Raw genomic sequence first — 27,226 nt, 5'->3', positions numbered from 1 at the left:
AGATAAATTTTGAGAGTAGCGTTTTTGTACAAGTGATAAAGTTCAATTCTTCATTCACTGATATTTATTGTCCTAAACATAAAATGATAGAGCGTGTATGTTTCAAAATTGTTAGATAAAAGCCCATCAATTTTTCTTGAACCATAATTAAGAGCCCAATAAAGCCTTTGTGTTTTTGTTTCTCAGGCCCAACCCAAACTAATGGATAATCAAACTCCCACAAGCCGTACAATAATAACAGAAATTTGAAATGGAATTCAGAGTTAGCCGTTAGTGACAAACATGCCGAGCCTGAGCCTCTATCTTCCGGCTCCCGCCAAACTCCCCCCACCTCCTCCACTCCGCCCCAAGAAAGCCACCAAATTTGACCCTCTAAGCAACCGTCTGATCAGCCACATTAATGTCGGCCATCTCCGCAAAGCAATCACCACCCTCGATCTCATGGCACAGCGACGGAAGCACCGGGACCTCCCCACCTACTCCCTCCTCCTCAAGTCCTGCATCCGATCCCGGAACTTCGACCTGGGAAAGCTTGTCCACGACCGGCTGGCTTGCTCGCAGCTCGAACCCGACCCGGTGCTTCTGAATTCCTTGATCAGCTTGTATTCGAAATCTGGGGACTGGAAGAAGGCGAATTCCATCTTCGAAAACATGGGCAGTGAAAGAAATTTGGTTTCTTGGAGTGCCATGGTGTCTTGTTTTGCGAACAATGATATGGGATACGAAGCGATTTCGACATTTCTTGATATGCTCGAACATGGGTTTTACCCGAATGATTATTGCTTCGCATCGGTGATTCGGCGTGTTCGAATGCCCAAATATTTGGGATTGGGAAGATAATTTTTGGGTCAGTGATCAAAAGTGGGTATCTTGGGTCTGATGTGTGTGTTGGGTGCTCATTAATCGATATGTTTGCCAAGGGTAGTGGAGATTTGGGTGAAGCGTATAAGGTGTTTGAGAAAATGCCTGAAATGGATGCGGTGACATGGACTTCGATGATTATTAGTTTTGCACAGATGGGTTTCCCCAGAGAGGCTATTGATTTGTATGTAGATATGTTGTTGAGCGGGCTCATGCCTGACCAGTTTACACTGAGTGGTGTTATATCAGCGTGTACAAAGTTGGAATCACTATCATTATGGCAGCAATTGCATTCGTGGGGTTGGCTTTAGGTCATTATGTCGGGTGTTGTTTGGTGGACATGTATTCCAAGTGTACGGCTGATGGATTGATGAATGATGCGAGGAAGGTATTTGATAGGATGCCAAACAATAATGTTGCATCATGGACTGCAATTATGAATGGATATGTGCAGAGAGGAAGGGGTGATGAGGAAGCCATCAAACACTTTGTTGAAATGATGTCAGGTCTTGTTCCGCCAAACCATTTCACCTTTTATAGCATTCTGAAGACTTGTGCAAATCTTTTGGATCTGTGTACGGCAGTGAAATCAGGTCTCGCTTCCATTAACTGTATGGGAAATTCACTTATTAGCATGTACTCAAAGTCAGGCCAGGTGGAAGATGCCCGCAAATCTTTTGATGTTCTGTATGAGAAAATTTTGATATCTTATAACACAGTCGTTGATGCATATGCCAAGCATTCAGACGCAGAAGAAGCCTTTGGACTTTTTCCTGAAATTCAGGATACAGGATTTGGGGCTAGTGCTTTCACATTTTCTAGTCTCTTGAGTGGAGCTGCAAGCATTTGTGCAGTTGGTAAGGGTGAACAAATCCATGCCCGGATAATAAAGTCAGGATTTGAGTCATACCAAAGCATTTGTAATGCTTTGGTTTCCATGTATCCCAGGTGTGGAAACATAGATGCTGCTTTTTTAGTGTGCAATGAGATGGATGATTGGAATGTTATATCATGGACTTCAATGATCACGGGTTTTGAAAAACTGCAGCTGCAGCGGTAGAAGTGTTTGACAAAATGCTTGAGGCCAGAATAAAGCCGAACGAGATCACATATATTGCTGTTTTATCGGCTTGTAGCCATGCGGGTTTGGTTGATGAGGGATGGAAACACTTCAAGGCCATGGAGAAAAAACATTGTATCACCCCAGGAATGGAACATTATGCATGCATGGTTGATTTATTAGGCCGCTCAGGATCCCTTGTAGAAGCCCTCGAGTTTATTAACTCAATGCCTTTTACAGCTGATGAACTCATCTGGCGAACATTTCTTGGAGCCTGCCGAGTGCATGGTAACATAGAGCTTGGTAAACATGCAGCAAAGATGATTATCGAGAAGAACCCACATGATTCAGCAGCATATAGTTTACTATTGAATTTGTATGCTTCCACTGGTCTGTCGTCTGTGGGAAGAAGTGGCAAAAGTAAGAAAAGATATGAAAGAGAAGTACTTGACCAAAGAAGCAGGTACTAGCTGGATAGAGGCGAAAAATAAGATCCACAAGTTTCATGTTGGGTATACTTCACACCCAAAAGCGAAGGAGATTTATGATGAACTGGATGAAATGGGCTCAAAGATAAAGAACTTGGGCTATGTCCCGAATACAGATTATGTACTTCATGATGTGGAAGAGGAGCAAAGGGAATTCTACTTGTTTCAACACAGTGAGAAAATAGCAGTGGCGTTTTGTCTTATTGGGACATCGAAATCAAAACCATTAGAGTGTTTAAGAATCTCCGTGTTTGCGGAGACTGTCACACTGCTATTAAATATATTTCGGAAGCCACTGGGAGAGAAATAGTAGTAAGGGATTCAAATCAGTTTCATCATTTCAAGGACGGGACATGCTCTTGCAACGAATACTGGTGATGTTGTTGCACAAATTCAAACTGTAAATGATAGAAGAATCTTGCAGGCTGATTCGTAAGTTTCTTATTCCAATTTTTCGACGCCCCAGTTCTTTGTTTTTCTAGTTTTAGTCTGTACAGGTCATATCCGCACATTTGTGTTACTATTGATGTATACTGCTTTCTGATTAATTTTAATAAAATCGTATGACTTTGCTTCTTATTCTTTTACGTTTAACGTATTTGAAGTAAAATATAAATTGGAAAAAGCACCCTAGGAATTTCGGAACAAACCTTTTGCTAGAGCTTTCCTCGTATTCCACTTTCTGAAAACTTTTTGTTGGAATTGAGCCTTGATATTCTCTCTTCTTCTTTTGCCGTGGATTATTTTGTGCACTTCTCTGAAAGGTAAAGGGATATATTATGTATGTGCGATATAATATTAACACAGTTCAGGATTAAACATATCTACTCATAGAACAATCAGTGTTTCTGTTATGCTGCTAAACAACACTTTGGAACTTGATTAAACTGCAGTAAATCTTGATGGGATTCATTCTGATGAGATGGATTTGAAATTTATTGGCCGTGAGCTTGATTTCAACTCTGATTTGATTGCATATAATGCGTGTAAACGATCATCACTGGAAATATATATAAATAGAAAATCAAGGCTCTTACGTTTGCAGATCTTCGTAGGCAAATAAGGTATTGCAGGAAAGAAAGAAAGAGAGAGATGAAGTCTCTGAGAAAATATCCAAATCAAAGAGAACAAATTGCAAAACAAAACAAAAGAAAACATGTCGTTGTGTTTTGTCAAGCCAGCTCTCTAAAAAGCTAGAAAACAGTGCTTAATTGGATGTATATGTTAGTGGATAGCTTTTGTGAATGTCTTGCCTCTTTATAGTAATTTTAATATGACGAACCAACTCCCATTTTCACCACCTTTATTTCTGTGTCATGACCAACTCCCCGCCCAGCCCCCCACCACCATTGCCACTTATTGCTCCACCCATTGGATTTTTTTCTCCTCCCTTTGTTCTAGTACACCTGAAATTATTGCTGTACTTTCTTCGTTGTGCGATAACCTTTATTTTTTAACAATTTTTCTAGAATTATTGATGATAAATATCTAGCTCGTTCGGTAGTGATCAGGTGATCTGATAATTTTTCGGTGATCAGGGTTTTTTGGAAAGTTTTTATGTAAGAACAAACAGTCTTTAACTTTATGCAGCTAGTTAGCAAGAGTTTACATGATTTAAGAATTTTTTTGAGATAGATAAGATTCTAGCTAAGAGATAGTGGCGAAATTTTTGAGCAATGATTCAATAAAAAATGCTCAGAACATTTTATTGCTTATTTGATTGGATCTGATACAGATTTTAAAGTGAGTTAAGGACTGGTTGACTTCTACACAAACAGAAGATCACCATATAGATGGGCAATGGGAACAATGGGGAATTGATAAGAACTTGTGTCCATCGATATTAGCCTAGCAAATCCATGGAACTTGTGATGGACGGGTTTGAGGACTCCGTTCTCAGATAAGCTGTGTTGCATGGGACATCCTCGAGGTCTCGAAGGAAAGAATGATAAGGACTGTGCAGTTGCAGGTCATTGACCATTTGGCGAAGCTCAGAAGCTTCCTCTTTGAGCTGAGCATTCTCTTCCAGAACCTTGTCGTGGGACTCTGAGACATGGTTCAGCTTGTCCACAAGTTGGTGATTCTCATTTCTGAGCCAAACCACTTGTGACCAGAGCTCATCCAAGTGCTTCTGCTTGCGCATACGCGATCTGCGCGCAGATTCTCTGTTAGATAACATTCGTCTTTGTTTCCTCTCGTTGATGAGACTGAGTTGCTGCTCATCAGCCTCATCAGAGGTTGAACTACTGAACGAGGATGGTTGCTGTGGATTGTTATTAATTTCTTGAAGTTGGGAATTAGGGAATTGAAAATTGTACAATGGGCTAGAATACCGGTTAAATTGAAACGCAGTTGCGTTGCCTTGAGTGCTCATGCTGAAATGAGGAGGGTAGGGAGATGATGAGCTCAAGGGAGCGAGGTAATGGAGTCCGGTGGCCTCACCGGGCTGCATGGCTCCTCGAAGTTTCAACGGATAAATTCAAGGTCTTAGTGGTGAAGAAGGTGAGTGGAGAGCACTTAGTTTTTGTTTGCGTTAGGAGGGGGGAAGAGAGGCTTGAGGAGATGACGTCTTTTATAGGGATGAAAAGTGTGAGAAAGTGCCTTCAGGGCTCAGCTGATTGGAAGATCATGCACATCATGTCTCTGTTTTATGCAGCATCATCACATTCATCTATGTGTACATGAATGTCCGATCGAGAGATGTCTGTCTGTCTCTCGTTTACATGTTTGTTATGGGCATGCATCCATCGATTGATGGCTACATGCATGTATGCATGAAATGATATTTTACATGCATACATTCAACATGGGAGATTACAAGTAGGGTTAGTGGATAATAATTTTTCAGATCAAATCTCCGCTTACATGAGAGAGAGAGAGAGTTCATGTCATAAATTATTGGGAGTACAATTATTTTGATGGAAGAATGTTTAGGCAAAATAATGCGGTGCAAGAGAAAATGGGATCAACTAGTCAATCTTAATTTTGGTGTGCCATTGTCAAGTCTATAGGGATGGATACTTGCCATCCAATAGAGCCTTGTGACGTAAGGAAATGGAAGAAATTAAAGAGGTTTTAGAAAGCCTAGAACTTTATACGTACTGGTTATAATAATTAAGGAGCTGATCAGTGACTCATCAAACACTTAAACTCCCCATCAGTTTATCAATTAATCAACCGTAAACAATAATTTGTTCGATCGTTAGCAACATATGCCCGCTGCGGCGTTTTTAGTTGTTGGATTGATAGTGTAGTTTCGGATCTTCTACGATAAAATACGAAATACGTATAGCGATATGCTAATCCTATACACCACTTAGTAGTTAAAGTTGATAGCAAAATTCAAGTTAGAAATATATATCGGGGACATTTAAAGTGAGATATTGGATAACAATTTTCTTGTCCTCTTTTGTGAGCTGAGATACAAAGGTGCAAGCATATATTCTCCAACAAAGAGAAATGCAACTCAATTATCAACAATCTGCATTATTATAGAAATCAGTTTGTATTGCTTTATTGGCCAGTTGAAGACAAATTGTACTCACCCAAATTAGTTTCGCCTTCTTTAGAGGTATACTTTTTTGTCACTAATTCACCACGTAACAAATGTTTATTGGACAGATGATTCACTTTTCGAGTACATGACAAATATTTATTTGACAAGTAACGCTACTAGAACCATAGCAACTAAGCTTGTGGTTTCTGCATCCATTTAAAACTCTTTTAGTTAGTGGAAGACTGCATTTTAAAGTACATCCATAAATCCCATATATCCATTTCCCACCACTACTCTACAAGAGTTTTCCACTAAGTAACATCTGCTAAATTTGAATGGCTTGAACAGAAGCTAATCTTTTCTCCATGTTCCTGCTACAGCTGACTTAATTTGATCTAAGTGCACCTTTAATTATGCTTAAATATTTAACGAAGTAGGGAAAAAACAGAGATCCACTCTTGTAACTAAGATGTAGTTTCAAGAGTGGATCTCTGTTTTTTCCTGGCTTGGTTAAGTATTTAAGTATAATTAATGGTGCACTTAGGTCAATTAAGTCAGTTGTAGCAGGAACATGGAGAAAAGATTACCTATTGTTCAAGCCATTCAAATTAGCCGATGTTACTGAGTGGAAACCCCTCTTGTAGGGTAGTGGTGGGAAATGGATATATGGGATTCATGGATATGTACTTTAAAATGCAGTCTTCCACTAACTAAAAGAGTTTTAAATGGATGCAGAAACCACAATCTTACTGATGATCAGGCAATGCTCTCTCTCTCTCTCTCTCTCTCTCTCTCTCTCTCTCTCTCTCTCTCTCTCTCTCTCTCTCTCTCCCTCCCCCACCTGAGGGTTTGAGTTGGGTCAAGTTGAGTGGACTGAATGGTCAACAATGCCATTAGACAGGTTTAGACTGCTCTATCTTTTCTTGTCTTGCAACTGTCCTTCCCCTGTTCCATACGTCTCTCAATTTTATTTTCTTTGAGGATTTGAAGTATATAGAGGTGGATGAGTAAGTAATTGAAAAACCCCAGACTTTGGAGTATGTTTTTCTGCTCAACTGTACTTGTAGTGTATATTGTATGGACAACTGCATTTGGTTGGTCAATGTTGCATCACTTAGTTTCGACTCCTTAGGTATGTCTGTGTGTGTGCAATAAAGGAGAAATACTTCGCTGACCCTGGGTTGTATGTTCCCCTTCTCCATGTAACGCTGATCACGGAACATAGTCAACATCACACGAAAATAAGGAGCCGAACATACACCTGGGTATGCAAGTTTCTCTGTTGGTATAGGGTTGGTTCGGAATTTTCTGGTGAAAAGAATGAGTGTTATCAATTCTACGCAGCTAACTTTAGCTTTAGTAAACCTGTTTAAATGGTCAACTATTTTCCATCATGCCTATATGGTTTGTTGTTTATGTACTACGCTGGCCAATTGTTCAGTCAAGGAGGCCAGAAAATGCAGCAAACTTATAACTATAAGCATGCTTGGTTTTGGTTGTAATTCAACAGATAGCTTACAACTATCCGTTTCACCAATTTTGGTAGTGCATGGCCCAAGCATGTTTGAATTCTGCTTTCAAGTACTAAAACATAAATGAACAATTGTTCCTAACAAAATTCTTAAGTTTGGGAGTATAATAAGAGAGATTTCCTCGACCACGGTTCAGTTCTCTCATCTCTATATCTCTCTTTACGTGCCCATGTTAAGTAAGTTATTGACGCATACTTAGCAACGTATACGTATGCACTCAAATTGAAGGAATACACCCCAAAAGAAACTTCAACCTCAATTTTGAACGCATACTTGGCAATGTATATACACTCAAATAAATTGAAGGAATACACCCCAAAAGAAACTTTCAACCTCAAATTTGAATGGCACTTTTCCTTCAAACCAAACGTGAGTGAAAGTGAGATTGAATCTGAAGATAGAACTCCTTTTTTCCCCTCACTCAACTTACATATCTTATCTACCTCTCAAAATCATTCTCCATATCTCTTCATTTGTTTCTATTTTATCCTTGAACTTTGTTGGACAATCACTACAATCCAAGGCTCCAAGGGCATTTTGGGAAAATAAAATGTCTCCGTCTGGGACATTTGCCCTACAATGACGGTCTAGTTGTGCACGGAAGGGCACTTGATTTAACTCCTGCACTTTTCGTACCACAAGACACTCCAAAAGAAATCCGAAATTTATTTTAAAAAAGGAAACCCTAAAATTTTAACAACAAACAATGATAGACATGAACAAAGGTAAAGACTAAAGTAGGCAGACGACAAAACGCGAGAGCACGTTAGATGTCACAGGTTCGCCTGGCAAACGTTAACAAAGAGAGATTTTTCAGCTTGCTTGGAACACGACTTGTTATTCTAAATGTCATAATTTAAGTAGTTGAATACTTGCAAAAAAAATTTTAATTACTTATATTATGACACTTAGTATATCAAATCGTGTTTCTAATATATGAAAAAATTTCTCAATTACAAGCGCCAATGGATGCTTAGTGCTCCACCTCCTAGCCCTATTGCTTGGCTTGTCAAACTCTCTCTCTAGCTAGGTGGTCTAGCTAGGGTTCTGTAGTGTCTAGGATTCTTGGAGAAAAATTTTAGTGTATTGGAACACGACCTAGTAAACTAAGTGTCATGATACAATTGATTAACATATTTTCTTTTTAAGTTTCTAACTAATTATATTGTTATACTTAGTGTACCGGATCGTGTTTCTAACACACTGAAAATCTCTCCTAAATTTGGTGGCTTTTTTAGGCTCCTCCACCAATCAAGAGGGGTTTGCAAGTTTTTGGGCATTGTCCTTAGATGCCCAGATGACAATGTTCATCCCACTATCATTGCAGTTTTTGTTTTTGTTAAAAATGGTGATGGCATGGTGATGAAGTGGGTAGCTAGGGTAGGGCGTGTAGGTTTCATCCAACCCAGGCCATTCATGACGGTGGTTGGCTGGTGGATTTGCTTTGTTTTTCAACCGTTCTCAAATCATTCGTACGTATGCATTATAATCCTTATTCAAGTTATAACTTGATATATATTTGTTGGTTTATTTCCTCCCAGTTTAACCTTCTAGAGTGTACGTAGTATCAAGAGTCTTGGTTTGCAAGAAGTTATGCGTTTGAAACTTATAATTTGTTGGGTTGCAAGTATATATTAGGAAGTTGTGTATTTGAAGGCTACTCGAACTTATATGATTCTCTCACAGTTTCTTTCTAGGGATACACTTGTGAGTCTGGGAAAGAAGGGTTTAGGCACTCACAGTTATTCCAATTCAAAATTATGTTTTCTTGTGATGTGTGTTCTTAAATTCAAGTTTTGTTGTTTTGAATGAAACTATGAAAACACAAACATGAATTTAGTCAAGTTGGCTTGTATTCCCTCCTTTACACTTAGTTCGAATATACAATATCGCTTATATTAAAAAGTCTATGAAATTAGTTTTATCTTACAATAATATTTTCCAATTCCAAATCATGTCTTTATCTTATATTTATATATGTTTGCTGAATTTCATTTGCTAGTCTTTAGCATGATTAGTGAAAAAGGTTGAATTAATTTATCCCTTTAAATTGTTGTTAGCTATAATTCGTTGATGTAAGTCGGAAAAAAAATCCATGCCAATAAAATGTGTTGGTGCTAAAACTCGGACAGAGTTTGGACACGATGTTTAACACGTATTTGTTCCGAGTGTTATTTTTGGTCTCAATATCACGAGACGGCTCAAGAGAAAGAGAGAATATGCATGACACTATTGGTAGTTGCCAACATATAGTATTTGTATTCGAGTATGTGAAGCTTGTGCGTTAATCTAACTTTTTAAACAAATGATTGTGCACCGAGTGGGACACTAGTTCGGTTAAATTCTTTTATGTGCCTCGAGTGAATGAGGACTTAAAATTCAGTGTAACTTCATGTATGCTTGCCTAAAAAGTAAATGAAACTGAAATAGAAACTAAAACGATAAATAAAATGTAATCATTTCATGATGGAGTCAAGATTACAAACATTCACAAAATAAAACGTAGGCTAGTCTTACCTTAATTTTCAAAACTTCACGGTGAGGTGAATGTGAAAATAAATAGATTGAACGATGATTTAAGTACTACTGGGTGAGGATCGGTAGCGTGGTACTGATCTTTCCCTATTTCAATTTATTTATTTTATTTGAGTAACCACTATTAAATTCAAATATCTTTAAAATTAGGTTTTAAATTGTTGATTACAAATGTTTAAATATGAATTATAATAGATTTTGCACGGAAAAATATATTTTGAAGAACGTGAATATGATGGTTTGTTGTTATGGTCAGAGAAATAAAAGAAATTTTTAAAAAGTACAAAAAATAAAAAATAAAAAACTAAAATGAAAAAAAAAATTGAAAAGAGAGAATCGGTATGATGATAGCGACTTTTTTGAGGTTTAGTTGCTACCTTGACAGCAACAGTTCTTGTGTATAATCGGTAGTAAAGTATCGATCGTATAATTCTTTTTTATTTTTTTCTTTTTTCTTTTTTCTTTTTTCTTTTTTCTTTTTCCATTGAATTTTTTTTTCTTCCTACCTTACTTTATTTAGATTCAAATACCTTTAGATTTATATTTACATCCTTGTTTTCGATTGTTTTGACTTGGATTATAAGAAAATGCATTTTGTAGAACATGAAGATGATAGTTTGGTGTTAAAGTCATTGATGAATGAAGGAGCTTCGGTCTTTATGGCACCCTATGGAAAGTACAAGTCATAAGGGAAAAAAAAAAAAAAATACAACAGCGGTTTATAAATGTCCCACCTTTGGCAACAATGTTTCGTCCAGCCAACCATGGTTGACCTTTGAGATTAAAACTAAACTTTACCCCTATTGATAGTGGCTTATAAATGCCGACCTCTGCCAAGAATGCTTCGTGTAGGCAACACTCCCTACCCCTTACAATGCCCTTCCCTCGGCTCCAATGGTTCATTTAAACAACAATGGTTGATTCGTGCAATTAAAATTAAACCCTACCCCATATTGATAGCGGCTTATATATGCTCCACCCACGGGACCAATGCTTTGTGCGGGCAACAATGGTTGACCCGTGTGCTAAGCCCGCCTCATTTTGCATATCGTATTTTTGGTACGTTGAGTCACCTTAGTTCCCGCGCGAATCATGTCACGTTTTGTGTGCCTCATTTTCCATGCGCCGAGCCCTCTCTACAGTTATACAAAACCTTGACTAACTCTTCAATCAACCCAATTGCTTTTTAGCACAAACCCAACTGCTTTTCAACAACACTCTCCTGTTAGCTTTTCAGCTACAATCTCAAAGTCTTCCTTCGAAGCAAATTGTCACATCCCTACCCAGGCTTGAGTCTGCCGTAGCACGATATTGTCCGCTTTGGACCCTGACCATGCCCTCACAGTTTTGTTTATGGGAACTCACGAACAACTTCCCAAGAGGTCACCCATCCTGGGATTGGTTGATGTGGGATGTTACAATCCACCCCCTTTAAAGGCCCAGGCCAGGATGTGACAATTTGGTATCAGAGCCACTATGTACCTAAGGGGGGTGGTTTGTAACATCCCACATCGACCAAAGGAGAAGGGGTGATGTTCCTTATATGTGCATGCTCCCCTCTCTATAACATGAGGCATTTTGGGAGCTCATTGGCTTTGGGTTCCGTAGAAACTCCAAAGTTAAGTGAGTTTGGGCTAGAGTAATCTCAGGATGGGTGACCCCTTGAGAAGTTGCTCGTGAGTTCCCAGAAACAAAACAGCATGGTTGGGGCCCAAAACGGACAATATCGTGCTACTGCGGAGTCAAACCTGTGTCAAGATGTGACACAAACACTGCTTACGATCCCTAAGATACTAAACTTTTTACAACTCAGCTACCCCGTGGTATGATTCCTTTGATGTCCATTTCCAACCACCATGATTTCCTCTCTAAGGCGCATGTTTTGTACTAAATCCAATATGACACTAGTGATCTTGGGTGGACTTCTCTAACATTGTGTTGCAGTTCATGGGATGAATCTTGCTAGAGTTTTACTACTTTCTTTACATTTCTAGTCAATTTTCATTTCAAGTTATGTAGCTCAGCTTATCAGCTTAACGAAGGTCATGAGTTTGAAGGTCTATGGTTCTATTATATAGGCAGTGGAGAATGAGCAACCTCGATCATATCGTTGAGCTGAAACTGAAGTAGATTGGTCATTTGGTGTTGACGGTAATTGTAATTCATGGTAGGTGACCTTCAACTATGTCTTAAGGCGGTTAGCATGAGCATTTGTGGTGACTTCATCATGTCGGATGATGCTTACATACGTATTTAAAAGGACAAGATATTTCCGATCTCTGGTCGTCTGAGTGGCAAACATACTTTGGAGGGATTTCTGTCTCAAGCCTCGGACTAAGTGAGATGGTCGTCCAAATTTTGGTTTGGGCTTTTGAAGTTTTGGGCCCGCGTTGTGCAACTTTTGTGTAAATAAAAATGAATAAACCCCATAACAAGCCTTATTTTTGTTCATTTTTCAAACAAAATGAAGTGTATAGAAATGAGAAGAGAGGGAACATTCTTCTCTTATTTACATAAATCTAATTAATAATCTTTTGTGAGAACAAAATGTTTAATTAGTACCACGTCACATTCTTATCCCAAGAGCATACGCATTATATGCCTCCTCTCCCACAGAGAAGGATTCTCTCCCTTCTTTTTTTCACTCCCCTTTTATTTGAACGGTCACGGTTAAACCACGTCAATATCTTATATTAAGTTTTTATAGAAAGAGAAAGACAAAATAAAGAGTGTAAGAAAAAGGAATGGAAGAAGATAGAAAGAGGAGGGGAGAGAATCATAGTCCCTCTCCCACAGCCAAATCCTACTGTTTCTATATCATGAGGTCATTAGATCTCAAGAGATTGGTTAATACAGGATAAGCCCATCATGAGCTGATCACACCCTCTTAAGAATTTCTTCTTTTTCAGTTCCACTTTCTACTTATGCAATTAAACTAATCTCATTTCGCAGACAAGTTAATTACTCCATCAAATAATATTTGTTTAATGCTTTACACAAGATTTGCCATCTCTGGTGCAATGTATGTATTCATTTACTTAATTCTGGGTGGTGCATTTTGAGTAAGACTGACTCACAGTTGACAGGTACATGTGCTTACGTACTTGTAATAATAAAGTATCATTTAAAGTTGCAGGTTTATTTTAAGCAAAATGATTAGTTTAAACTTGGGTGCTTAATTACATGCTCGTCATCAATATTGTTTGTTTTCACTGATACTTGTTGGTTGATACTGCTACTAATTAATTATATGGTAGTCTTGTAGTAAAAATGTCTTGGATTATCCAGCCACTGCTTGTTTTCATAAAAGGTACACGACTGCTGCTCTATTTTTATATGGTATATGGTGGCGATCTAATTATAAATTTAATTAATACAATGAGTGGTGCTTAAACACTGCGTTTTTTTTGTTTAATTACTTTAATTATGCACAGCCTGAAGTATTTTGGGTTTTAAACTAATCAAGTTGGCTTCTGAGTTTGTTTATAATTTCTTGATGCATGTCCTTCTAGCTAGGCTTGCTTATAACATATGAAAATAGGGGTTTACAAGCAATATTGGCAGAAAAGAGGATCTTGTAAACGCTCCGAATTACAAGACCTACGTGAAATTAGGGTTTCCAATATTAGTTAAGAATCATTGTGCTGCTAGCTAGCCAGCCCTCTGAATTTGTCTGTTACTTCACACTGATCCTTAAACACTATATATCTATAATCTGTATGCCATTGTCTCGCCAAGTTTTCATAATCCATTGATCCTTGACCAAAATTTCTTACTAAGTTACAAATACAATATTATGGGAAAACAAAATGATGGCCATATCTAGCAGAAAAGAGAGGGCAAGATTGGTTTTGGTTGTATTCTTTGAAAAATCCAAAACTGCTTGCATATGCTTTCATAATTAAGCCATTTGGAAAGGGTTGTGGACTAATCAATTGGTCTTCGTTTATAGTTTTTAAGAATTAAGATGGTTAAACACGACACCCTTGCTGCTAGGTCTGCCAATGGCAACAAGAGACATTGTTTGGTGGGCTAATTGAAAGGGCTAGCAACAGAAAATGGTAACAAAAAATGACCAAGAAGGCAAATCATAACGAATAAGTAAAAAACCCCTGAAGAAAACAAAAGCAATAGGCAGGCACAAATATTGCTACCTGCAATATTATCTCCTTGTTACATCAATTTCAAAGGAAAAATGATTGAAGTAATAATTCCAAAGTCCCCACTCGTTAGAAAAAAATATCGGCTTGATCTAAATCAGAATGTGGCCTTTAACTAATTTGTGTAGAATTTTTGAACCAAGGCCACTCCCAAAGTCCGCATAATATGACAATATATTAATGTAAAAGTTTTTTCTAGAGGGACTCAGTGCTCTTTCTTTCTCTATGGAAACTACAAGAGCCATAAGGGTTTTATCCCCCCATTAGTGAAAATGACTGGTTTATTTATTTCTTGCATTTCTCTTTTCGTTATGTGTTTTGACGATGATGATTTAGGTTAAGGCATAGTTCTTTTTTTTTCTTTTTTTCTATTTTTTTTGTCGAAAAGTTAATGCATAGTTCAAACAGCTACATTTGGAAGTGGGGTGAACTTTTTACCATTCTTTATATTGACGTTTTGGAAGTCGGGGAGATGATCAATACTACTCGTTGATGTTGATGATAGTGATGGTAGCGACAGTGACGTTTTTGATATCTTCGGGGTGATGAATATGGTCATCTCCTGGCGACTCAGATCTACTTCTTTGGGTGGCGGCAACACCTCTCATGGTGCCAGAAATTTGGAAGACGCCAGAAGACAGTAGATAATGTACAGATATGATCAGTCACGCGTATATAGGAAGAGCTTCATCTAGGGTTTCACTTAGAAGCAAACTCTCTTTCTGTAAATAAAAATAGAAACTAACGGACGAGGAATAGCTATACCTTCTCCATTTACCTTTTCCTTCTTACATTCCCTATTCATCATTTGACATTTGTACTCGACTTACACAATAAACTAAACACTTAGTAACTGGAGAAGGTAACTAGCATTCTTCTTTACAAAAATTTGGTCAATGGATAAGATCATCTTTTTAAACCAAAAATTACAGCTATATTGTACCACAAAAAAACAAAAACGCTTAGTAAATGGAGAAAGTAGCTAGCATTCCTCTTTACTAAAAACTTGATCAATGGATAAGATCATCTTTTTAAACCAAAGATTACAGTTATATTGTACCACAAAAAACAAAAGACAAACAAATAGAGGGTTATATTGATCAACATACATCAACATACGAAGTTATATATATTGTATAGATACAGTGACCCACCGCCTTGAGGGAGTTGTGGAAAGATTTCAATCACTACATCGTCTCGGAGATCACTAGTTCTTGATGACGATGATGCTGGTGATCTTTTTTATTCTTTTGAGTTTTGAATATGCTGGTGAACTTGTTGGATCAATCTACATAATTCTTTTATCCATAATTAACGACTTGCAGAAGAAACATCGGCAGCTTGTCAAACTTTGTTAAATAATGATCATAAAATTTCAATTAACGACTACGAAATTTTCGTTGCTAAAAATAATATATCAACTTACAGACAAAGTGGATGGATAACTACTACAAAAGTGACCAATATTACTAATTAAGTGTGACAAATTTTAGCTTGTCTACGTACGATACAAATTAATTGATGAACTCACAAACAAAACTAGAAACTTCAGTATGAAAAATCAATGTCCTTCGAGATATGTCAATTTATTATATCTTCAAGAAAGAATTAATGGCTAGCTTATATGATCAGATTCTGCCATGTGCCTCATCTCTCTTGCACTTCCTGCGTAGACGTAGTTTTGTGACAGATACTTTACCCCTAGCCCTAAGTCTGCTAATCTACGCGATGATCCGTCCAATCTCCCCATTATGCGGTCACACATTCCGATCGACTATGCCTTCCAGTCTTCCGCTCATTCGAAAACACATACTCCCCATCTTGAGGTCCAATCGTTCCTCTAAATTCATTGATGCAAAGGTTAAAGAATTAGAGATGAGAGTGAGCCAACACCTGGACATATACGTGCACTGACAAGCGGATATATATGAAGGGAGTCGGCGAAAAATTTCAACTATTACATCGCCAAGGGTCTATCAACAGACAACTTTTTTTTTATGTTTTTGGGTGATGAATATGGTGAGAGGCCAGTATTGCTCCAAGGGGCGACTGGGATCTGCTTCTTTTGGTACCAATAGCACCTCTCATAGTGGCAGAAATTTGGAAAACGATAGAAGATAGTAGATGCAAGTCACGTATACATAGGAGAGTTTTATATAGGGTTTTACCCAAACCTAGATTCCTTATTTGTAATTGAAGTGACTCTTGATGGTCAAATGGACAAGGTCTTCATATGAAAGATTGCTCGCCAAAGCATTCAAGTACCGGCTTAGACCTTCAAAAAGATTGCTCACCAAAGCGAATTACTTTCGTCGATGATGATCAATGGATCCAAGACGATGAGAATGTTCTGAAGATGATCACTAATGCCACCAGGGCCTCCACTCATCCAATACACAATTGGCTTTTCTCTCGGAGTGGAAACTCATGAGCCTTTCGAATAACGGAGTCAGCGGCTTGGAGGACGATGATTTTCTTGCAAGGAATTCCTCTGATTTGTGGTTTACCAGGGTACGGATTATCAATTTGGAGGGATAAAAAGCGCTTAATGAGATAAGAATCAGAGATGAGAGTACACCAACGATTGGAAACGCACTTGCACTGAAAAATAAATTTAGGGTTCCCACCAATACAACGTCATGAAGATCATCAAAATTGATAGTGTTATTCATCAATTTTGATAATCTTGTGTTTTTATGAGGATTTTTTACTTTTTTTAAATCTTTGTATGTTGATGGATTCCATTGTAGCCCTTTTTTGTTGCAGACTTGACCTACAAAACCGAAATCGAAGTACATATATACTTCCTCGCTTGTGACGTTACTTACGTGCCCTTCATTGATTTTTTATAGTTTTTTAGTTTCTAATTGCCACCCAAAAATTAATTGTTTCCATTAAATAAATCCCGATTAATTAGGAGTGGTATCTTTGGTAACACAAATATTTCTCCTATAAATTACCACATGATTGATCTTTGCATTCCTATTTCCAGTAGGATTAGCGTGCTTTCAAATTTTTAGTAGGATTAAAATTGCTTAATTTCCTTTTCGTTTTAGGATTAATTTGTAATTTGCTTAACATCCTATTTCAGCTAGGATTAGGATTTCTTTCAAATTTCTATTAGGATTAGGCATTTCCTGTTTGTTTCGGGTTATCTCCTTGTGTATAAATACACAGATCTTGGACTTGGTGGATCATCACATTCGTGAGTGAACAAATTTTCTAGCATACTTCCACGCGCTATAAGATTTTTGTGCGAAGCCCTTTTTTAGGTTTACTTTCTTCTACAATTTTCTAAATCCCTACCAGTTAATTAGCCTGTATCATCCAGCATGTCACAAGAGGGCGAAGTTTTGGGAGGTTCTTCGAAGAAGCGGAAGCTGGGCGGGGCGGGATCAGGCCCGGTTCTGAGTCCTCAGCCGCTGAGGCAGGTGAGAGCCCGGCAGAGCTGTAAGCAGTTTTGGAAGGCCGGGGATTATGAAGGAGCTCCTTGTAGCGACGATCATACTTCTGCTGCTGGCGGGATCGACCACGTTAGGGTTCATCCCAGATTTCTGCATTCCAATGCCACAAGTCACAAGTGGGCTCTCGGCGCTTTTGCCGAGCTTTTAGACAATGCACTGGATGAGGTTTGCAGTGGTGCTACTTACGTCAACGTCGATGTGCTTGAAAACAAGAAAGATGGAAGCAGAATGTTGCTGATCCAAGATGATGGCGGTGGTATGGATCCGAGCAAGATGCGACACTGCATGTCGTTGGGGTATTCGGTGAAAAGCAAAATTAGAGACACCATAGGACAGTATGGAAACGGTTTTAAGACGAGCACTATGAGGCTAGGAGCAGATGCGATCGTGTTTTCACGCTGCGAAGGAATACATGGAAAAAATGATACGCGGAGCATCGGATTGCTGTCTTACACTTTCTTGAAGAGCACTGGAAAGGAAGACATTGTGGTTCCCATGCTTGATTATGAGAGAAGAGGAGGAGCTTGGCACAAAATGTTTCGATCCTCCGAAAGAGACTGGAAGACAAATATCGAGACAATCGTTCAGTGGTCGCCATTTTCTAGCGAAGAAGAGCTGCATTGTCAGCTCTTAACGATTAAGAACCATGGCACCCAAATAATCATATACAACCTTTGGGAGGACGACGAAGATCAGTTGGAGCTTGATTTTGACACCGACCCTCATGATATTCAACTCAGAGGTGTCAATCGGGACGAGAAGAATATACAAATGGCTCAAGATTATCCCAACTCGCGAGTTTTCTTGACGTACCAGCACTCGCTGAGGAGCTATGCATCGATTCTCTATTTGCGGCTTCCTTCTAACTTTCGGATCATCCTTCGCGGGAAGGAAGTTGAGCACCACAACATAGTGAATGATATGATGATGTCCCAGCAAGTCACCTATCGGCCAACCGGGGCTGACGGGAACCAAACAAGTGCAAATGTGATTGCTGCTGTCACCATCGGGTTTGTAAAGGATGCAAAATCTCATATCGACGTTCAAGGGTTCAATGTTTATCACAAGAATCGACTGATTAAGCCGTTTTGGAGGCTTTGGAATGCTGCAGGAAGCGACGGCAGGGGTGTTATCGGCGTTTTGGAAGCTAATTTTGTTGAACCAGCTCATGATAAGCAGGGGTTTGAGCGTACTACGGTTCTTTCGAGACTCGAGAAACGATTGATACATATGCAAAAGGATTACTGGGGTTCTAACTGCCACAAAATCGGGTATGCTCGGCGACGTACTAAGAAGATCATCAACGACTCTGCAAATCGTAAGGAGACTAGTCCTGATCCTCCATCTACCACGCCATGCAGCAAGAAGAGACCATTTTCGGGTCCTGATTCACCCGCACTTCAGGGTGTTCGTTCAAGAGCTTCTGAAAGGATCACCAAAGATAGAGTCCAAACCCCCAAGCAATCTGGGACACTAGGATCATCAAGGTCTTATGAACCATCAGCACCACCTTCGCCCGCCAATGTTCCATCATCATTACCACCTTCGCCAGCCAATGTTACCGATGCAGATGCAGACATGCATGTTTCCATGTCTGCTGTGGGTGGCCGTCGTCGTGAGGGATTTGCTGCTAAAGAAGACTCTGGGAAAGATTGCCCGACTCAGTTATCTTCACGTACAAAAGATACTGAACAATCACAGCACGACTGTTCACCAAGTAGCCCAGGAGCCAGTTCACCGCACGGTCATGATGTCAATGCTGAGCGTTCCCGCATGGAGCGTGGTCAAGTTGTAGGGGTGCAGCAACTGAAAACAGCATATATCCAACTGAGGAAAATATTGGAGAAGAAAGATCAGAGGTGCAAGTCACTTGAAACTCAGCTCCTAGCGGCACAACAAAAAATTACAGAACTGAGCAATGAAGAAGACACCATAATTGGCATATTCTCTGAGGAGAGGGAGCGTCGAGACAAGGAGGAGAAGAGTTTGAGAGAGAAGCTGAAGAATGCAACAGATACCATTCAACAATTGCAACAGCAACTCGAAGCAACCAAGTCCGCCTAAGTCTAGCCTTTTGTTCACTACTTCTTTAGTTAGGACTTGGGGGCGAAATGCATGTAGTTTGATCTGAAATCCGGTAGTAGTACTTTAACGTAGATCTCATGTATTCGTTTTTCGCAATTTGACAAATTTCAAACTCTAATAAGATACTTCTTCAAAGTTCAAACTAATTTTCATTAAACCTCTTGCAAGGTTGCTGCATAAACACTACTAAAAACTCAAGTAACATGAAACAAAAAGCAATTTATTACACTGGGAAACTCCACCAAATTAACAAAAGTTTTACGATGTTCAAAACCATTACAAGCTTCATTTCATCATCAGATATAGGACTGCCCGAAAAACGCATATTTACAATTTTTACATTTCGCAAAGCAAGATTATATATATCCGTATAGCATCTTAGACAAACTGTTCAAACCCAAACTCAAACCTGACCTGTGAATCCCCTGGCTCGCCTCGAGCAGCGCTTTCACACTTGTTTCTTTCGTAATCTGGATCATCCGTGGGAAGCTCATACCGACAAACAGGGCATGTATTCCGAATGCCCAACCACGGCACAATGCAGTCCTGATGGTAGTAATGGCAACAGGGCAAGCTCCTGACTTTATCCTCCACCAAGATGTTGTCTTTACAAACAGCACAAACCGCTTCTTCTTTCTTCAATTGTTCCACTGTAAACTCAACAGATGGAAGATCCTCAACCACGCTTAAGGCCGCCGGAGGACTACCTTTCATGGCATTGGCATTCTCCACGAACTGCCCGAAAATCGTGTTGATGTACTCTGCAGTCTCCAAGTCAAGATCGTCATCATCGGCGAACCTCCGAAAATTGTTGACTGTCAAGAGAATTTCCCACTCCAGGCTCCGTGCCGCACCTTCCGGAACCTCTTCTTCTTCAGTGGAAAACCCAGAGGTCACCGACAGCTCTTCCACTCCGCCGTTGACCGGACTAGTCTGAATCGATTCGGAACTTTCAAGCATATTCCTCTGCTCCATCAAGAAAAGATTATCCCAAATTGACTGGATACCCGAATCGGTGATCCGATTACTTTCTATGTCATCGATAGTACCGGAATCCGAATCCGATTCAGATTCCAGCCCAACAATCCGAAGCCCACCAGCTCGCGAGTCAGCTCCCGATAGGCTTATAAACTCCCCCAATTCAGAACCCAGTCGCTGAGAATTTGACCCAAACCCTAAATTCGACTCCGTCTCGTCGCCATCCTCAAGACCCCCAATTTCCAATTCGGTCGCAACCGGATCCGACCGCGAACCCGAATCGACGACGCCGTCGGTCTTGGGCTGCTGCTCGGAGCTGCGGCGGTCGAAGAGATCGGTGACGAAGCAGCTGACGTCATGGTCCGAATCGGATGCGACGTCGGAGAACCAGTCGCAATCGGAGGAGCTCCGGGGATCGAGGGGATCGGCGGCGAAGGGGTTGCAGTTTTGGTTGGCGCACCAGTGGGTGAGGGGATCGAGGAGGGGGGTTGGGTGGGATTGCGGGTCGTCGGGTTCGTTTGGTGGTTGCGGCCCGCGGGGTAGGTGAGAGGTGGCGGAAGGCTCAGACATTGTTTACGAAAAATAATAATGCAAAAAATTAGAGGAAAAATTTCGGTTGGTGGCGCCTACGGTTTATATACTGCGCCCTGCGGGGTTTCTTCCCTCGTCATTTTTTTATTTTTTATTTTAAGGGTCTTATCCAAAAATAAAAGTAAGCACAAAATTTAATAAAGAAAAATTGAGGTCAAGACGGAAGTCATCCTATGGATGATGTATTCGTGCTGGTTCGACATGCGAATCATAGTATTCATTCTTATGTGAATTGGAATGAAAAACGATAGATATTCTTTCTCGAAATGGTTTAGTCCACAACTCTCTATCTCCGATAGGTATTTGTAAATCAAACTAATATAACACTTGTGTAGATTAATTTTTTGAAGACATATTACTAAAACTTGTCATTTGTAGAAGTCGAACCTAAGACATATTACTAATTTATAGTGTTATTACGTTCTGTATGTTAGGGGTTTTGTATTATTTTCTCTCTTCACGTCTTTCATTATTTTCAAGTAAAACGTTTTGTTGTGGAAATGAATTTAGTTTGGATTTTTTTTGTACACTAAGAATTGAAATGTTGAAATACGGATGAGATGACAGTATATTACTTAAGAAGAGAAAGTATTTTATGTAAAAAGTACATATATCATGTATAAAACACATTTCTATTTAGTTTACAACTTTATATAATAAAAGTTCTTAATTTATCATATTTACCGTTGAGGACTAAATATTTCTTTTTAATCAACACAAACATTTGAGCATAGAACCTTTTTCAACTTCAAGAAAAAAAAAAACAATGAACATCTTAACTTACAAACTTACGCATTAATTACTTCCGAGCAGATAAATACACTTTCTACTGCTTTGCAAACAGGGACGGATTTAGAATTTAAAACTACAATAAATTTTTCTATGTGATTGAAATATACACCTCAATAAAACAGGTGGTCCCCACTAATAACCTGTTGACACCTGTATTCTTATAACATAAATACAATTATTAAAAAATAAAATTAAACCGACTCCCCATATTTTGAGTCTCCAAATCACCTCCCACACCCTTCTCCTCCCATGCCTCCCCCATTGGCCAACTCCTTGCCAGAGACGTGCATCATCCACCCCACTCATCCCTTCCTTCCCCACACATTTTTCTCTCCCTTTCTTTTTCATCTCCATATTTTGTCCTCCTTCTTATGCTCTTTCTGAGATGGACACAAGGGATGCCGAAAGACAAATCTTAAATTGGAGGTCGGAGACGGCAAATTTGGTCGATGGAGGTGGGGGAGAACGAGAGAAAATGGGGGAAAGAAAAAGAGGAAGAGAGGATATATGGAGTGTCGCCGATGGAATCACAAAGTGGCGATGGAGGTGGGTGGTTTCTGAAGAGTGGATGGTCAGAATGGAAGGGTAGTCAGGAGAGTTTTCTGACTTCTTTCTCTTTGAACTGTAGGGGTAAATTAGGAATTTTGTTTATTAATGCCCATTATAAATATCAAAACGTGACAATCTTTTTATTTCAATAATAAAATAGGCACGTGTTAAAGTTGTATTGATTAGGAACTCCAAGTAAGCTAATGTGCCCGTCATCTCAAAAAATTTCTCCAAAACTACATCCTATGTATACATAAAGTGTCCCAATTCTCGAGATTTGAGAGCATCCAATTCAAATAGCTTAATTTCATACCTAAGAACAAAGAAGTCCATTCTCCTTAAAAACTAGGGCATGGTTTCCTCACGCTTCTCTTCGAGCTCATAGAATGCTTCCTTGACTACCTCAAATACTTCTTCAGGAGGCCTTTCAGCATCAATCTAGGCAGAATCAAAGAAGAAGAAAACAATTAACATACTAATTACAGATAAGCTCCATCACAAACAGTTCATTAAACTATATGGTAAGACTAGCTATATGTCGACGAGCAGAAGCCCTTGAGGAGATGGTTACCTTTCAAACCTTTCCCTTGGTGCTGTAATAATTGACTACAAGAATGGTGCATTCGAAATAAACTTGAAGACGCTTCTGAATCGTATCAATGTTATCGTCAACTCTTCCCTTCGAAGATTGCAAAGAGTACGGATGAGGAAGAGTTCGACAGGTTTACAGACATCGACAATCTGTAAACTAAAGAAACAAGTTAAGAACTACACAATTTGCTCACCTGGTTTTTGTTTAAAAGACGTCTTGTCATTTCTCCTTCTGAGCAGTCAAGAAACAGTACAAAATCCGGCTCGAATTTCATCTGCATTAACATAAACTTTGGTTCTTCATGAATATATTAAAATCTAACAAACACTACTACTTTTGAAGAACATTGATACTTTTAACGAAAACTACAACCCTACAATTCTTTCAGCTGCAGCTATATTTTCTACATTCCACGGGAAGCCATCAACGAGAAACTTCTTGTTTCGGCTCATTTGCATTGCCTGTTGCAGAAGTTTGACAACCAAATCGAAAGGAACCAGTCGTCCTTCCTTCTTAAAGTCCTTGATCATCTTACTGTAGAGAGAAATTTGCAACAAATATGAGATGTGAGAAAATGTGGCTTAATAGGTTTTGAAAAAAATGGTTGCTAGATTTCCATCATACAAGAATGATGACATTTTACTTGTGAAAGAAAGACTTTTTTGAATGAATCAAATACCTGTATTCAGATCCAGCCTCAGCTTCTGCTTCAAGAAGATCACCAACATTCAGATGGCAAAACCCAAAGTGTGAAACAATCTTAGCGCACTGTGTACTCTTTCCGCTACCTAGACCACCTGTAAAACATGGTTTTAATTAAGACCATGAAATTGTGTAACAAGTAGCAGCCGTTTGATAGTCATTTCACTTCACTTAAAAAAACAAAAACTAAAAACTAAATAGTTATCAAGCAGACTGAAAACGAAATAGTTATTAAACAGCTCATCTAACATAGATGATAGTTAAGATGCTTCCTAATTAACCAGTTCTATTAGTTGGGAGGAAAAATGTCGTAAACTTCTTACCTGAAACACAGATGATAATTGTGTGCCCTTTAGGCTTACGTTCACTTGGGTCCTGACAAATCAAAGATAAACACACACAAATACATTCAATAATTTCACTAATAATAATTATCTAAAAATCACACCAAAAAAAAAAAAAAAAAAAAAAATAAACACAAATAAACAAACAAACAAACAAAAGAATTGACACTTGACACCAACCTTGTTTGGAGTCACAGTTGCCCCTTGTGGTGCATAATCTTTTTCTATGGTCTCCATGAATCCTGTTCATCATGAGCTTGTTTAGAAGCAAATTTGTTCGAGAAATTCGAATAGTACAACAAAGACGTATGCAGGAACGCCAATCAGAGCACCACGTTCAAAAAGAGAACAAGGCCATTGCGGCAAAATTACATAGAAGCTTGATATTATAGTTTCTATTGTATCAAACTCAAAACATTAAGAACCTAATCACCTGACAAAATGTTATACAGGGAGTGATAAGGATGTAGAGAGGGTCTAACAGGGAGAAGACTTGCTCAAGAGTGCATGATGGTAGCAGACTTTGTAGCAAAAAACGATGTCGATCTTGGTGTAAAACGGTGGCATGGGTTCTGGGACACCGATTAGACCGTTTGGAGAGAATTGAGGCGGTGCTTTTAGTGGTTTATTCGTTTTATATAACAAATGAATTAGTCTTTCCCATGCGCACATAAGTTGAGAATATTCGCTACACGTGAGGGGATGTGTTAAGAATGAGTCACATATTGATGGGATGAGGGACTTTGCATGGGCTTATAAAAAGTTGAGTTACTCCTCATATTGCCAATTGGTTTTATGGTAGAACCTCAATTTTCTTTATAATATCAGAGCAGCTTGTCGTGTGAAAGCCCAAGGGCCACACGTGCTCATGCGTCGCCCACTTGTTGTCCACGTGTAGGCTTGAAAATCGGTCACACGTATGGGGTCATCAGTGATGGACAAGATTTGCTATGTACTTATACGGTCTTGGGCTACTCCCCATATTGTCAATTGGTTTTATGGTGGAACCCCAATTTCAAGCCTAACACATGGACAACACAATGGGGTGACGTAGAGCGCATGTGTGGCCGTTTGGTTTCACACATGGGACAACCTGCTCTGATACGTGTTGGGCTTGAAAATTCGCCACATGTGAGGGAGCGTGTTGAGAATTAGTCTCATATTAATGCGAGGAGGGACCTTACATGAGCTTATAAGTAAGTTGGTGTAACGACCTGTCCCAAAAAATTATGGTTTTTATAATTTAAAAAAATGAATTTACGAAAATGCCCTTCGAGGCAAATACGTTGACTTATGTTGACCACCTTGTCGTGTCATGTAAGGTTCATTTTCTTGACGTATCCTCATAGTACTCGTCGCTACGAACGCGTGGGTGTAAACGGAACGTGATTTGGAGTTATAATGAAGAAGTTATGGGCAAGTAAAAATAGGGACAAAATAGTCATTTAAATATTTTCTGGAATGCTCTAGATTTTTGGAGCAAAATCTGGAAAGCCACGTGTGTGGCCCAAATTGAATGAAAGAAGAAATAGACGGTTGGGATAAGAGATAAATGAGAGAAATGAGGGGCGGGACACCCAATCAAAAAGAAGAGAAGAGAGACTAACCAATAGGGAGAGCAGGAAAGGAAGGGAAAAGAGATAGTGGAGGAGCACCGAATCATACTTGACCCGGGTCCTCCCTGTCGACCGGACCAGTTCTATGCTATTCCGACGTGATTTTCGTCAGTTTTTTCCGTTAAATCATCGTTGTCCACCACGTGGAAAACATTCCATGATCTCCCATCTTCCATTACCAATCAAATTTCACTAGATTTAGCCTTGATTTCGTGAAGAATGGAACCCGTGGGTTCCTGGGGTGCCACGGCGGAAATCCGACGATTGTGAAGTTAACTCCATCAACCACCACCACCAACAATGGACTTTCCTCAACCCTAGGAAGAAAGCCCAAGCAATGGTTGAGGTGTTGGAGCTTGTTTGGAGTTGAATAAAGAACGCTCAATTTTTAGGGTTTCCGACGGGTTTTAGTGAAATTGGGGATTTTCCCGGCCAAATTGGCCTTAGTCACATGTATGAAAGTTGCTCCACTCATCGAAATCTTCATTCCTGTAAAATTTGGAAATTTTTGGAGTTCGATTTTCCGGCAAGTCGGGGCGGTTGGTCGCCACGCACGACGACGTGTGCAGGGGCCCGTGGAGGGAAAACCCGAGGTCTGTACTTAGGTTTTCCGAAGTGTCAAATTCAAATCCGCTGTCTAGTTTCCCAAATTTTATCCTTTAGGTATAGTTTTACTAAAAGGTCTCTAATTGTGTTTAGATGCGTTGGTGGGAAGCGATGTCATTCTTAATAGTTTGAGAGGCTTTCGGGCAATGGAAAAACAAGTGAAGGATCCCTTCTTAACCTACATATTTTTATAAATATTTACCTAGCATGCACGGCATATTTCATGAATTGAATATGATTTATATTATGCCTTTATAGAATTCTATATTTATGATTTAACATAAATCAATAGTTATTTAATTTACGTTTATGAATGTTTATTATTTATCGGAATTATTTTCCGCTAATGGTGATGAATTATAGGTTTGCATTTATGCATTTTTATGATTATGAACTAGTGGATTTACATATATGAATTCTAAGGTTTTCGAATATGATTTATAATACTAGTTTTGAAATATGTTTTTAGTACTTACCAAGTGGGTTATCATATGGCACATCCGCACACCACGGGTATTATGTCTATGGCCATAGGACACATATGATGGAGGAGTGAGATATGATATATTACATACCCCCAGCTTCACCGTCGAAAGCGGTGTCAGACAGCTTTACTAGCCACGGCTAGTGTCTATGTGGATGTTTTGTTATTTGATTCAGCTTCACCTTCGGGTGATGGACAGGTACTGCCTTCGGGCGACTATGATACCCCTAGTTAAGTACTTCACTGATGAGATTTAAGGATTTGACTTCGACGACATTTTCAACATTATTG

At 39.2% G+C, this 27,226-nt stretch overlaps 4 protein-coding genes and 1 pseudogene across 5 annotated transcripts; 2 read left to right on the top strand and 3 right to left on the bottom strand.

Annotated features, from left to right (window-relative positions):
- Positions 1-150: 150 nt before the first annotated feature.
- On the top strand, positions 151-2,946 carry LOC137738692 (pentatricopeptide repeat-containing protein At3g49170, chloroplastic-like; annotated as a pseudogene).
- Positions 2,947-4,158: 1,212 nt separating this feature from the next.
- LOC137738694 (basic leucine zipper 43-like) lies at positions 4,159-4,935 on the bottom strand. Its single transcript, XM_068478170.1, has one exon. It carries the CDS (start codon positions 4,859-4,861, stop codon positions 4,253-4,255), a length of 609 nt encoding a protein of 202 aa, XP_068334271.1. The 5' UTR covers positions 4,862-4,935; the 3' UTR covers positions 4,159-4,252.
- Positions 4,936-17,464: 12,529 nt separating this feature from the next.
- On the top strand, positions 17,465-19,287 carry LOC137739391 (protein MICRORCHIDIA 4-like). Its single transcript, XM_068478960.1, has 2 exons — positions 17,465-19,188; positions 19,281-19,287. The coding sequence occupies exons 1-2, from the start codon at positions 17,465-17,467 to the stop codon at positions 19,285-19,287; spliced, it is 1,731 nt and encodes a 576-aa protein (XP_068335061.1).
- On the bottom strand, positions 19,189-21,277 carry LOC137738693 (uncharacterized). 2 transcript variants are annotated; one of them, XM_068478167.1, is made up of 2 exons: positions 20,096-21,277; positions 19,189-19,423 (listed from the first exon to the last, which is right to left on the bottom strand). In XM_068478167.1, the coding sequence occupies exons 1-2, from the start codon at positions 21,227-21,229 to the stop codon at positions 19,331-19,333; spliced, it is 1,227 nt and encodes a 408-aa protein (XP_068334268.1). In that variant the 5' UTR covers positions 21,230-21,277; the 3' UTR covers positions 19,189-19,330. The 2 variants fall into 2 exon arrangements, with proteins under 2 accessions (XP_068334268.1, XP_068334269.1); XM_068478168.1 differs by having other exon boundaries at positions 19,189-19,402.
- A 1,888-nt stretch (positions 21,278-23,165) lies between these two features.
- LOC137739390 (UMP-CMP kinase 4-like) lies at positions 23,166-24,466 on the bottom strand. The gene is made up of 6 exons (XM_068478959.1): positions 24,410-24,466; positions 24,209-24,260; positions 23,863-23,980; positions 23,561-23,717; positions 23,377-23,457; positions 23,166-23,270 (listed from the first exon to the last, which is right to left on the bottom strand). Exons 1-6 carry the CDS (start codon positions 24,464-24,466, stop codon positions 23,166-23,168), a joined length of 570 nt encoding a protein of 189 aa, XP_068335060.1.
- Positions 24,467-27,226: the final 2,760 nt, after the last annotated feature.

The sequence above is a fragment of the Pyrus communis genome, chromosome 7, assembly GCF_963583255.1.
Source record: "Pyrus communis chromosome 7, drPyrComm1.1, whole genome shotgun sequence".
Classification (NCBI taxonomy): Eukaryota; Viridiplantae; Streptophyta; class Magnoliopsida; order Rosales; family Rosaceae; genus Pyrus; species Pyrus communis.
This window is presented reverse-complemented; position numbering and strand designations above follow the sequence as displayed.

Excerpts from the sequence above, each read along its gene's own strand:
- LOC137738694 (XM_068478170.1), bottom strand. The coding sequence starts at position 4,861 with ATGCAGCCCGGTGAGGCCACCGGACTCCATTACCTCGCTCCCTTGAGC.
- LOC137739391 (XM_068478960.1), top strand. The coding sequence starts at position 17,465 with ATGTCACAAGAGGGCGAAGTTTTGGGAGGTTCTTCGAAGAAGCGGAAG.
- LOC137738693 (XM_068478167.1), bottom strand. The coding sequence starts at position 21,229 with ATGTCTGAGCCTTCCGCCACCTCTCACCTACCCCGCGGGCCGCAACCA. Across the intron at positions 19,424-20,095 it reads GCGAGCCAGGGGATTCACAG|TTGGATATATGCTGTTTTCA; the intron begins GTCAGGTTTGAG and ends TATTTTCCTCAG.
- LOC137739390 (XM_068478959.1), bottom strand. The coding sequence starts at position 24,466 with ATGGAGACCATAGAAAAAGATTATGCACCACAAGGGGCAACTGTGACT. Across the intron at positions 23,981-24,208 it reads AATTATCATCTGTGTTTCAG|GTGGTCTAGGTAGCGGAAAG; the intron begins GTAAGAAGTTTA and ends CATGTTTTACAG. Across the intron at positions 23,458-23,560 it reads TAGCTGCAGCTGAAAGAATT|ATGAAATTCGAGCCGGATTT; the intron begins GTAGGGTTGTAG and ends ATGTTAATGCAG.